The sequence below is a fragment of the Talpa occidentalis genome, unplaced genomic scaffold (assembly GCF_014898055.3).
Source record: "Talpa occidentalis isolate TD23 unplaced genomic scaffold, MPIMG_talOcc4v2.1 talOcc4.2, whole genome shotgun sequence".
NCBI classification, from domain to species: Eukaryota; Metazoa; Chordata; class Mammalia; order Eulipotyphla; family Talpidae; genus Talpa; species Talpa occidentalis.
The window spans coordinates 126,294,146-126,307,965 of record NW_023602073.1 but is presented as its reverse complement, the minus strand read 5'-3'; the positions used below and the strand labels follow the sequence as shown (position 1 = coordinate 126,307,965).

Genomic DNA, 13,820 nt, shown 5'->3' with positions numbered 1-13,820 from the left:
CCTGTTCTGTTCCCCACCCTGTCTCTGGTGAATCCTCTCACCCCACACACCTCTGGCCTGTACCCCAGCTTTTATACACATAAATAAATAAATCTTTAAAAAAATGGCACTGAAAAGATTAGCAAATATATTGCAGATGATAGAAACAAGGAGTCTCAATAACTGAAATGAGAGATATAAATAAGGAAGGTGAAAAATTAGAATGAATTGAAATTGATGATATAAATTCATGGTTTTCAATATGTATAAACACACAGAGAAGTAAATATAAATTTTGAGGTCCACTGAGATCCCAGTAGCAATAAATATATCTAGTGTCTAGTTCTTTGTGTCTAAGTATCATTGCTAAAAACTACAGAGCCTGGGAGAAATGGCTGACTTCAGGAAAGGGTCAGGCAAAGTACAAGCTAAGCCTAGCTGTACCATTAAGTGGGAAGTTTGCAAAAAATGCTCACAACATGTGAAAAGGACATAGAAACCAGCTTAGTAGGGCTCTCAATGTCCAAACTTGAATATGAAAAGAAGTAATGCTATTAATAGGTTAAAACCCATTGATAACAACAGTGATGTATGGGTTCATGCTGATGTAAATAAACTGAACCAATGGGACGATGAGAAAGCTATTCTTTCCAGAATAATATCAACTAAATTGTACAAAGAATGACAGAATAAGAAAAATTAGCATTTAGCAACTGTTAGAATAATTCATACTAGAAATATCTACATATGTCAAAACTAGTAAGACACAGGGATGAGGTACAGGATATTTACAATCTCAAAGTATTGCCCAACAAATGCTTGCTAATTACACAGAAAAAAATTACTATAATGGTGGAGGAGACTGGCAAACACCATCTTGATAGAGTGCTGGGGGAAATCAAACAGTAACGAGAGAAACTGACATCACATGCCACCTGAGAGGATACAATGAGAACAAAGAACTGTTTCTGTGATATTCCTGCCCACAATGCAGAATCTGGGATTAATCATGAGGAACCACCAAGCAAACTCTGACTAAAGAACATTCTACAAAATGACTGATCTGTAATCCCCAAACACCATAAGGTCAAGAAAGATGCAGGCAACCTAACAAGAGGAGACGAGAGGAGTGTGACACTAAAGGGCAAAGCCTGATTCTTTTGCTATAAATGACATCATGGGTAGAACTGACAAATGTGAATGGATCTCTGTACTATTCTTGCATCACATCTGTACATTTAAAATTGTAATATTTTAAAGAGTCACTATGCAAATATATCTCCATGCATATAATCTCTTACAACATATTTTTCAGGAACATCTCTTACACAATTTAAGTAATGTTAAAACCGACTGGATGTGTATTCATGCAAGTGTCTACAAAGAGGCAAAGGGCTTTTCTGGAAAGATACAATGAAAAACTATCAACAATTTAGAGATAAAGCTGTGGTTTTCTCTATTTTTACCTAAACTTTTTTTTTTCTCAAAAAGTAAGCAAGTATTTATATATACTTTGGGTAACAAATTAAAAAAAAATCATTTTTAAAAGACTTGAAGACTAAATTCAGAAAAGAGGAGGAAAAGGGCTACATGTTTAGAGAGGACAGATAAATGAGGTGGCCAGAGGTTGGCTCAGGAGACTGGACTACGAAGCAGCAGGGATGTGGGAAGGGCAGCACCTAAGGGAGACTGGGTAATTAGAATCCCTTCTTTTCAGACAGGAGAGCACAGATACAGCCAGGAATCTGCTCTTGGAGGAAAGGGACCAGAGAAAGGGTAAGTTTTTCTGTCAGGGAGACAAAAAGCAGGGTAATATCATCACAGGCCTTCACTTAATAAGCAGTCTCAATCCTTGGCAGAGTTTGTTGTTGTTTTTTGAACTCTCTTTTTTGGTTGAAAAATGCATTAATAGAATTCACCATTTTAACTATATTTAGGCAGAGTCAGTGATACTGTTGTGGGTTTGATGCTTGTTAGCATGAGATTTTATATATTTTCAAAATATATAAAAAAAAACTCTGTACTTCCTTTTACAGCATATTATAAAAGTCCAGGAAAGGACACAGATGACTCAGTTATTTGCATCAAAGAAGAAGCCAGCAACAGTGCCATGCACCACCCCATCCCAGTACCCAACCAGTGCCCTGAAGACATAACCAGGAATCTTTTCTTGACTCACTCATTCACTGGATACTACCAGATCTCTGATGATGACCATGCACAGTGGTAAGGGAAAGAAGGACTGATATCAAATTGGGAAATCTAAGAGACCCATAGTAATTTAGATGGTGACAGTGCCAAACTAACTCTGTGATCAATATTCACTGATCTCTAGTATTATGTAAGCCACAGGACACAGGAGAGCTGGACAGGAGAAATCTTCCATGCATAACCACAATTGGGCCATGAAATCCATGATATCTTGCTTTTCACAGTTTATAACAGCTCTGAAAATCAGAAAAGGACAAGGGGCTTTGGTCCCCTACAAATGAGAAAACTCAAAAAACAGAAGGGAGTTGCTCATCATAGGACTTGTTTGTCTCCGAGTGAGTAAACGATCAGACACTAAGAGTATCAAAGAACTACAGAGAAGCCTAGAAGTGACACCAGCAGTTAGACTGGAATGAGTCAAGTATTTGAAGCTCCAAGCTGAGTCTTTAATAGCTTATATGCTGAAGGCAACAATCACAAACTATTCACAACTCCCAGCAAACCAAGAAAACATTCTTCCTTTTTGACAACTACAAACCCTATTACTCACCTAAGTATCTACCAAGTAATCACCTATATAGCACAATGATGCTTTATGCTAGCTTGGACCCTGTCATTTCATATCACCTTAGATATTGATGTGCTTCAGAACTTATAGTCTTGATTATGATGATGCACAGAACCTGTTCTTTAGCACATAAACTCAAAATGACTTAAAACAAGGAGACTACTGATCAGCAGTTGTACAGTTCCCGGTCAAACAGAGAGCAAATATGCTGACAAGGCTCTATGGATACTGGCAGACAGCTGGTACCCAGAAGCTTCAGGGAACAGAGACATACATCTAGCACAAAGGTGCAAAATCTACTTTGGAAACCAGGAGTCACAACAGAAAAAGGAAAAGCAAATGTATGAACATTCCAATTATATTAAAAAAAAAAAAGTGAAGCCTCAATTTCTCCCTTAAATATGAACACTGTGCTTTGGCCACAACTGATTCCCGGAGGTGTAGTCAAGGCTTTGTCCACAAACTGTCCACATATCTGTTTTTCTGTATTTGTCAAAACATTAGACAATTTGCTTCCTTGGTTAAAAAATATATTTAAATATATATTAATACAAAGTCTAAGAATGAATTTCAACTTGAGAAATGGAAGATATATAGAAACAGAATTATTTTTTTTAAAAAATGAAGTTTGAAATAATTATGAACTAAAGAAATGTTTACATTTTTAAGGTCTAGCAAAGAGTCAGTGAACTTCTGCCTATAGGCTGGCTACTTGCTTTTGCAAATGAAGTTTTATTGCACCATAATTATGCTCATTCATTTATCTATTCTTTGTGGCTGCCCTTGTGTTACACCTGAATTGAGCAGATATGACAGACACCTTTTGGCCTACAGTGTCCAAAATATTTACTACCTGGGGCCTCCCTGGTGGCACAAGGGGTTGAGCACCGCAATATGAAGCAATCCGCAGCCTCTGCAGCATGAGTTCGATCTCTGACCAGCCAGGGAGCTACCCACATGGCGCAGCAGACCTCTCCTGGCTCACCCGTTGCTCCCTTCAGCAGTGTATTTCAATCAATCTGCCTGTTCTGTTCCCCACTCTGTCTCTGGTGAATCCTCTCTGGCCTGCACCCCAGCTCTTGTATGCATAAATAAATAAATCTTAAAAAAAATTTACTATCTGACCCTTTGCAGAAAAATATATCCACTCCCAAAATACATGAATTATAATAGATAAACACAAACCTGGAGGAGTAATAAGGGTTCTTCTATGTTCTTTACACCAACCAACTGGATGAATGTGTGGACTAGCTGCTTCACACCTGCAGGTTATATAAATTAAAAATTTGTATTAGGATAAATCCTCTAATACTAGTAAAAGTAAAAAACATTAGAGATCATGAACACTTATAGAGTTCTATCTATTAGAATCTAATTTGTAATAAAAATTTTGCCCAACATTTTTATATCTATTTATTTAGCAAAATTGCTAAAAGGATTTCACTCTTTCAATATATTATAAAAAGATTTTTATTTAAAATATCATCTAGATTTGACAACAAGCAAATAGTTCCCCCCCACACACACACTTTAATATATACTGTGACTTCAAATATAGTATATATTTAAAGCTAATATAACTAAAATTCAAAATTTCCATCATAAAAATCATTTGGAAAAAAAATGTGTATACATAAAGAATCTTGTTTGTTCCAATAATTATAACTGTTTTGGTGGAGTCAGCTATGGAAAAGGGTAAAACTGGAACAGAGAGGGCTTAAGAGAAAGTGGAGGAGAGAAGATGGAGGCAGTTCAGAAAAAGGTTTAAGAAATTCTGATTTACAAGGAAGTTTGGAAATGAGACATCTGATAGCAAAAGGGAATTTTGTTTTTTTTAAGTTGGGAGATGTTTTGGGGAACCTGGTATGGACATAAATGGAAAATCTCTATACTATTTTATAAACTTAAAAGAAAACTTTAGAAATGATTCAAAATAAAAGTTATTTTCAAGATGACAGAAAATATACCCCAATTTAATGTTAATTTTCCTCAAAGCTATTTTGGCAGGTAATACCTTTAAGTTTATAAAGGTAGGTCTTCCTTTATTCATTTGTGCTCTCCGACCCACCCTCCCCCAAATGATTATCTTCTTAATTTACATATTAGGGTTGCATCTGTACATGTCATTTAGAAATATGAAAGGAAAACAAGTACTGTTGGTCAACACCAAGTTCACAGAGCCAGCGGTACACTGCTTACAACACATTTGCATACAAGATGCTTTAATACACAATTCCCTGAGATGCACTTTGTCATAAATTGTTTAAACAGGCTATGGAGTTGCTATTTCCAAATAGTTGCTATTTCCAACTATACTAACCTTTCCCTGACAATCATTAAGTTATGAGTTATTACTAATGATAGATTGCCTGTATTTTAGAGAAATTTTTAGGGAAAGGTGTAACTCCACATAGTGTTCATTATAAATTAAAAAATAACAAATACAAAACAGTTGTTTATTTTTTTTCTTTCTACACGACAACTATCAAGTACTTTTTATATTTATTTGCCAGGTTCATGATGAAATTGAGAACAGTCAATATTACTGGGGCTTTCAATTTTATTAGATGTCTCTGACAATCTTGTACTACTTGAATCTGACATAAGGTTTTAATAAGGTCTAAATGCTGTTCTGAATCACCATTTGAATTATACAAGGAAGTCATCTCAGTAGAGAAAATAAAAGTAGTCCCAATTTTATCTACTTTACTTAATACTTTCAAATAAGCAAACAACTCATAATTGCAATGAATTGAAACACTGTGAAATCCTTTTTGCTACCATTGTAAAAGAAGACACCTTAGTCCCATCTAGTGTTCAAAAGCAGAAATGTAACCAAAAAGAGAGATAATAAAGAACAAGTAAAACCTGAAAAATTTTCAAATTATTAATTGCTGTACCTGTCCTTTCTTTTTGGGGGATTTTTATGTATCTCATTAGAGAAAGCCCATTTCAAAAAAAAAAATTTTTAAGCAATTTCACAACTAAGTGCAAATTAATCATGAAGAATGCCAAGATCCAATCAGACCTAGACTGGTAGATTTTAAAAGGGCCAGAAACCAGAGACCTAATTCACACAAAACCCATGTTTAAAATATAAGGCTAAAGTAAGCAGACATTAAGATCCTTATTTTATGGGAACACAAAGAGGTTAAGTGATTCGCCAAGCCCTTGGGTTGAAAAGAAAAGAGACCCAAGTTTTATTAGTCCCAAAAGCCAAACAAAATTAATGCACATGATCTTGGCTCCACAGATCTAGGTAGAGCATCCAAAAGGAACATTTCAAGACACATATAGAAGGAAAACATCAGTTTTTATTTCAAGCCATAGTGGTGTAAATTCTCTGAAGAAACACAGGACACACTTGACCTCTCCCACCCTCCAAACCAGAGCATGATGACTCTCAATTTATTTGCTTGGGTCCCATCGTGTCAGCTCTTCAGGGCGTCCATCATTCTGGGTTTTATTACTCAACTTTATCCTCATGAGGCTCAGTAATCTACTTCTCCTTTCCATCATTAATTATTCAATTCAAATCCCATTCCCCACAGTAGATTTTTTAAACATTATTAATTTTCTTGGAGCTTAAAACCTGATTTTTCACTGACACTGTGAAAATTTGGAAAAGATAAAGGAGATACTCTCCCATTATACTAGTGTCAAATTTTCCTTTTATTTCTTCATTTTCTGCAGGCTGGGTGAGAGCAGAGAGTTTATTTCTCCCCCCAAGCAAGCTGCTCCTTCTGGACCTGGTGTCACCAATTTTTCAGTCTCAGAGATCTCTACTGTTTCCTTGCAGTGTGGCCTCCTTCCTTGAGTCTGAAACTTAGCTCAAAACTCTCCATGTGCAGGAAACCTCCTAAGAGTTTACCTTTTCTCTCAAGCAATAAACTACTTTGGCTTCAGGACCACGCCCCTGAGCTTGGTGTTTCTTACAGCCATCTCTTTAACCTTCTGCAAATTGCTTTCTTCTTCTAAAATTTCTTATTTTAATACCACACCCTATCAGCAGGAAGGTATTATTATTAATTCCTTTTGCGAAGGGGGCAACTAAATCTTAGATTGAAATTCTAAGATGGCTAAAGCTGCTACCTCATTCCTTAGAGTTTTCTATTCAATAGAATGGCCTTAGTTCTAGGCATCTATCATGAGTTCTGGTTCCCAAAGACAAGATAAATGAAAAATAATATTTTCTTAAAAGGCAGGTTCCTTCTCAGTGCCTGGAGGTTAAAAGGGGCTGACTCCCATTTTGTGCTCTGCCACGAAGCCCAGTTCTCAAGGCTGTGCACTGCACAAGGAGCAATCCTGGGACCATGACCCAGGGAACACAACCCTGGGAACGCCGTCTTAGGAGCACAGCCCAGGGAGGATAGCCCAGAAAACATAGTCCTAGAAGCACAGCTGAGGGAGCATGTGCCAGGCAGGATGGTGGCACCCTCAGTAGATCACTTTCTTTCCAGCATCTTTAAAGTCCTTTCAATTTCAAATTTTTGTGATATGTAGGATTATTCCTAAGTGTAAAGACATTCAAGGAGTAAGATAAAACAACTACCAACTACTAGTAACAAAAGCACAGAGGACACTCAGAGGCAAAGCAGTTTCATACTAATATATATTATTTTTCTTTCATAAAAAAACGTTTTCAATCCTACATAAATTTTCATGGTCTTCCTCTTTGAGACGAAGAAATGTCTTATTGCAATTAAACATGCAACATCGCAGTGTATAAATGTGTATAGAGAGTTTTCAAATTTCCACTAAGGTAAAATAAAGATAAGATCACTATCTAATTTAAAGGTGGGAAAAAATCTCATTTCCAAACTATTTTAAATTGGGAAAGGCAATCAATTTGCAATATCAATTACATACATAAGTAATTTATGCAGATAAAATTCATTTCAAAATTCAAAGATCAAAGAACATAATATTTTAAAAAGTTGGAGAAATTCCAGTACTCTTAAGCAATTTTCAATGTGCCTTAATTGCATACTAAGGAAGAGAACACACTGTATTCTTTTTCTGACAATTAACAAAATTTTATTTCAAATCAATAATTAGAAACATAAGTAAATCCTCAAGTATATTCCACCTTAAAACAATTAGTTTGTTCTCATAAAAATGTAAAATCAGAGATTGAAAATAAGATCAATTATTTTCCTCTGCTCTGTCTAAAAAAGAACCTAAGATCCTTTCTATTTTCTAGGCATTTAGCATCAAAGAAAAATGACTGTGACAATTCTTTTAGACCTCCTCATCACATTTTTTCAGAAGAATACTGATGAAGAGAATGTGATGAGGAGGTCTACAGCTTTTGTCAAATAAGCAACTTACACATTCAAAATACCACAATACCATATAATATCACAAAAACCACATTCATCCATTTTGTTTAAATCAGCCAAAAGCTACAAAAATTCTCCCTGAATGGAATCAGAACTTTGAAAACAAACAAAAAATGTCATTTCAATAAATTCTCGTTGTCACTTTAAAGTATCATTTATTAATAAAAGGACTGGATCTTAATCACACTGGTATAGCACATAAAACACAAGAGGAGGCTCATCTTCTACCCAGAAAAGATTAACAATATCTCTAAATTTAAAGTTTCCTAATGCATTTACATATGAGTAATTTTAAATGAAACAAAACAGCCAATTAACAGGCAATACAAAGAACAAAAGAACATGGGCAAGTAATATGACAAGAAGATTTAATCCATTAATCCAGACTGGCTACAGTCAATAGGACAAACTGGTTTCTTCAATAAAAGTTACAAGGGGAAGAAACAGAGAGAAATAGGAATCTATAAAGTAAAAGAGATGAAGAAACAAGAAACATCAAAACAATCAAAAAGTGAGCCCCTTATTGGCCATGAAACTGGAAAAAAAAAAAGCCTGAGACAACTGGGGAGACAGTTTCATTGAGCATGTAACTTTGTTGCATTTACAACATACCATTCCTGATAAAAGAAAAAGAATCCTTATCTTTAGACTATAACATACTGAAATATTCCAGATGAAATGCTACGATATCTAGAACTTGCTTCAAAACATTCCTGGAATTGGGATTTTAGGAGCAGGAATATAGAATACAAAGCTCGTGTGAACTGACAGTCGTTGCTCTGTGCTGGTTAGAGAAGAGTCCTCAATGATTCCAAAACAAGCTTCCCTCAAATACAGCAACATTTATACAAATTAATATTCACTTGATACTATAACATTATCCACATTTTATAAAGATTTCTGTCATGTCTCTAAATGTTCTCATTATAAGTATGCTCCAAAGGAATGAAACATTTCAAAAATGCCTTTCACCAGGAAACTGAATAGTAGTGATAAATGAACATGAATGAGGAGTGCAAAATTATGATGTCAACAGGTTAATCAAAATATGTGTTTATAAGAATTATTTTATAATTATATAATTTTATGACATGTTGCTCCTACCCCTCTATGTAGTATATACAAAAGCTATAAAGACTAAAACCAGTATTTCTCAATGTATTTTCATGTTATAAACATGAGAAATGTAAAAAATATATATATTTTCATGTTATAAACATTTAAATTGGGTAATAGCATGAAAATATGAAAGATATTAAACTATTTTTCAAAAAAAAGACCCTCTAAGGTAAGGGAGTAATTGTGAGTGTATGCGCACACCCACAGTTAGAAACTCATTTAAAACACAAATCATGAAATAGAGTTAAAGGGTATTATTTAGAAATTTATGCCATATGGAACAGGTAAAAAATTAAAAACATGAAATGGGAAAGAATGGGGCAAAACACTTTTTATTTTTTATTATAAGCTTTGCAATACCATTGTTTTGAAACCATGTACCTAGTTTACTTGAACAAACATTGTACTAGAAAAAGCTCAGCGATGGAAAATGTCTCACCAGTAGTCGTAGCTCTCATCCCAGTTGTCAAAATGTACCAGGAAACGATTGTCCACCATATCTGTTACCGTAGCAACACAGATGAATGCAGGATTCTTTTTGTCTACAGCTTCAAGCTTCATTCCAACTCGAAAGCCTGATGGGATCACTGTCTATGAAACATACAGATTTAATTAGAGATACTTAACAGCAAAACCTGCACTTCTGCACCCTCTGCACCTCCTTCATGAAGACCTGGTAGCCATCAGTTGTATTCACAAAATTTAAAATTCATGAACCATTTTTACAGCAGAGTAGCTTTCCAACAAGCAGAAAAATTAACAATGCCTGCTGCTACACACACAGTTAACTATCTGGATCTCAAAACTAAATACCCACAACCTTACAGCATTTCATTTAGCTTAACATGTGTTTTGGTACCTGAGTTAGATGACTACTACTGGTTAGGTAACTTTTATTCACTGCATAGTTACCTTTTGGGTTTTTTTTTTTCCTCCTTGATTATAGACTTAACAATGAAAATCATTTCACACAAAATATGCACCCAATCAAGTTAAAAATGTGTATGAGTCAGTACAAAACTCACTCCCACTTCTGAAAAGATCTCTTGAAAGAGTACTCTACTGAAAGTAGGTCATTTCGTATATAAAAGGCTGCAAACCATTACAATTTTTACTTAGAACTACAGATACTATTTACAACAGCACTAGAAGAAATGGCTGATAACACAGTCATTTGAAATCTTCTATGATATAAGGAAATTCACAGATTACTGGCCATCTGCAAGAGTGAAGAAATATACACTGAAAGTCCAGTAAGATTTAGTGCCTGAGATACAGTAAAATGCAAAAGATTGTGAAGAGAACTAGCCTAATCTCAGGAAAGTGTACTTGGATGTCAGTTATGTCAGAATGAAGACTACAGATAATCTTCTAATTACTTTATGCAAAATAAGTTTACCTCTTAGTATTTTAATTATATCGCTATCATTAAAAATGTAGACAGCCATAGCTCTAAAAATGTCACAATTAGGCCCTGTCTAGCTGAAGAAGAAGGTACAAATGCTACATGAAAATCTTTACTATACATTTAAGTTCTGTAATTATCAGAGTTCTGACCATACATATTGAGTAATCTGAGGCAGGAGAATACAGAAATAGAAACATTAATTCATCCCAGATACCAAACACATAGTTTAAGTGTAAATTATGCACTAGCGATGCACAGAATTTAAGAAGGTTCAAGCAGTTAATAAAATCCCTGATGAACTCGTCATCAGAGAACTAGACAGAGATTAGGAAATTTAGAGCTGACAGCAGGTAACTGAGTTTTCCAACTAAGTGACCTTTCGCCCTTGACGGAGAATACCTGACAAAGCAGTATTTACATTTTACCAATTAAGCTACCCTCTCAGTTAAGAAAATAATAATCTGGATCATTATCTCTATTAGTTAACTAAACACACACATACACACTCTCGCTGGCTCCTCTAGTTCTCTAATTCAAGCTGACTTATGCTGAATTTGAATAAGCAAAGTTTCAGCTTTTAGACTGATGCCCTCAAAATAACTGGTTAACATCATTTCCCGAATGGAGGTTATTAGGAACAGATAAGAAGGTTTTTCCCCACTCCTGATATTTCTCTCAAGTTGGAAAGAAACCCATTAGTGCAACATTGCTGTCTCTCTCCACCCTCTCACTCATTATTACCTGACTGGTGAGTTTGGAAGGAGGAACTGGCCATACCCTTGAGAGCAGCAGGGCATATAATTTCCATTCTGCTGCTCTAGGGGCAAGTTGTGTCCCTGTAGGAGAGTAGGTCAGCCTGGGTGGCCTGGTCCAACATTCCTGGGCTTAGATGGTAGAACAGGAAGGGCCAGTAAATCTCTTTAACTCTAGAGCTCAGCATCAAGAAGCTCATTTATTGGCAGATATAAGCCATGCATGTACTCCAACTTAGCCCTTATCAGTTACAAAGATAATATTCATATTTTCCACTTGCTTACTCTTTCTTTTTTCCAATTAGATCAGAATGTGGGCAAGGAAGACAAAGTATAATGTATCAGGCCTCTTCGGAGAGGCCAACAGAGGAACATGTAATGCAAGTAATATGGTTACAGAGATCAAGCAGAAGAAAAATAGACACACAATCAGAATTTGCTTCTGTTACATTGCAAAATAAGCTGGAGTGAGATAAATCAGTCTTTGCATGCAAATCTAAGCAATGCTACTCACTAAGTAAATCCATTTGAACAACACCCATAAATAACAGTAACAGTAATATAACCAGTCCATTAATATTTTTATGCACCTTAATTTCAAATTATGTCTGTCTTTTACCATTCAATTAAAAAAAAAGACACCCAATGTATGGCTGTAAAATAGATAATTATTCACAAAGATTTTTAAGCTAAAGTTCTAAGTTCAATAAAAATAACAGTACTCAACCAAAACAGTAAAATTTATTGTAGCTTTTTTTGTCATCACTTGTAATTTATCCTATGAGACACTCAAAAGTCACTTTCTTTGAAAGGAAAAGTATTTGGGATGTACTTACTATATTCTGATTTTCAAATAATGACTTGGGGGCAGCTTGAGCTTTACAAGTTTTTAGATAGGTCTGCCAATTAAATTCTTCTTCTTTATATCCTAGAGTAAGTGCACATAAACAGATATAGTAAAATATCAAAATATATTACATGGTTTTCCATGTCCTCGTTATAAGTCCAACAGCCAAAATCTGCAATCAAGTAATTATTTCATACAGACAAAATTGAATACATAATTTCATACCATGAACTTCAATACATGGGCTATGGTTGTTTCTATTAAACTGTATTTTTTTTTCTAAGTCAGAATGAATGGTGATAGATATAAAGAAAAAGGGTAAGGAGATGGATACATGTTACACCATTTGGCATTTCTATCAGTGTGTTGGCAGGATGCCTCAGCAATGGGCTAGTGAGTTGGGAGGGTTAAATTCTTCATTTGTCCCTCATTAACTTGTATGTACAAGTAGAAAGCTGGAAAAATATTAATAAAACAGATAAAATCTTTGGCCTTTCACCACAAGAATGACAACTCAAGATTTATGAGATAGCATGTTGGCAAATTACAATAATGGAAATGTATTTGCCTTGATTTTTTTTACAATCTCATTCAAGTCAGTATTTCCTAAAAAAGAAATCGAGCATTTATTTCATCAGTTAGTATGCTTTCTTCTGCTTCCATTAAAACTCAACAAGGTAACATGAAAAGAACCACTGCTAATAATGCATCATTTATAAAAGGTCAATTTATATGAAGGCTTACAGATTTTCATTTGATCTGCTTTTTTGCTATGTATTTTTGTTTCTTAAAGTCATTTGAAAATGCCATTCTGCCATCTATTTTTCACTTAAAACCCAAGAATGACCATGTCCATTAAAAAGAACAGTCCTTAGTCCAAAAATATCAAATTAGTAACCTGGTTCTTTGATATCAAGGAAACAATGGTGAATGGAAAAGCTGAAAAGGGAAATAAGATGTTATTAAAAACATTAGAGATGGACTTAAAAAGATACATGTTTTTCTTGGATTTTTAAGTAAAGATGAAATAGACAAAACACTGGTATACAGAAATATAAAGAACTCAATAGTAAAAATAAAAAAAATTTAACTGCTACCTAAACCAATTTTTAGTGTTATATTCTAATTATTAGAATCTACAAGTGGTGGTGCAGGCAGTTGAACAAAGCGCTGTGAAGCTGTCCGCAGCCTCTGCAGTGACAGTTCAATCCCTGCCAGCCTCGGAGCAACCCACATGGCGAGCAGGCCTCTCCTGTCTCACCTGCTGGTCCCCTCAGCAGTGTATATCCTCAGTCTGCCTGTTCTGTTCCCGGCTCTGTCTCTGGTGAATCCTCTCACCCTCCCGCGCATCTGATCTGTACCCTGGCTCTTGCATAAATAAAAAAAATTAATAAATCTTGGGAAAAAAAAGATTTTCCATATACTGAAATATCAGTAAATAAATTTTGTTGTGTTAACAAGTTAGAACTAATTTTTCAAATCAATTTTATCAAGGTTAAAGGTATAACAGAAATTTGTAGCTAAATTTTGCAATCAAAATTAAGTATCATGCAAATGTTACATGTAAGTAAAGGTAAGTAGACATAGTTTAATC

General features: G+C 34.9%; 1 protein-coding gene across 10 annotated transcripts in view; it reads right to left on the bottom strand.

Moving 5' to 3' along the window:
• L3MBTL3 (L3MBTL histone methyl-lysine binding protein 3) overlaps nucleotides 1-13,820 on the bottom strand; it is a 111,440-nt gene that overhangs the window by 53,588 nt on the left and 44,032 nt on the right. For all 10 annotated transcript variants that reach the window (XM_037520372.2, XM_054697819.1, XM_054697825.1 and 7 more), the window contains 3 exons: nucleotides 12,216-12,307; nucleotides 9,659-9,810; nucleotides 3,944-4,020 (listed from right to left, as the gene is read on the bottom strand). In XM_037520372.2, coding sequence (XP_037376269.1) covers nucleotides 3,944-4,020; nucleotides 9,659-9,810; nucleotides 12,216-12,307 — 321 coding nt within the window. The remainder of the gene's footprint in view (nucleotides 1-3,943; nucleotides 4,021-9,658; nucleotides 9,811-12,215; nucleotides 12,308-13,820) is intronic.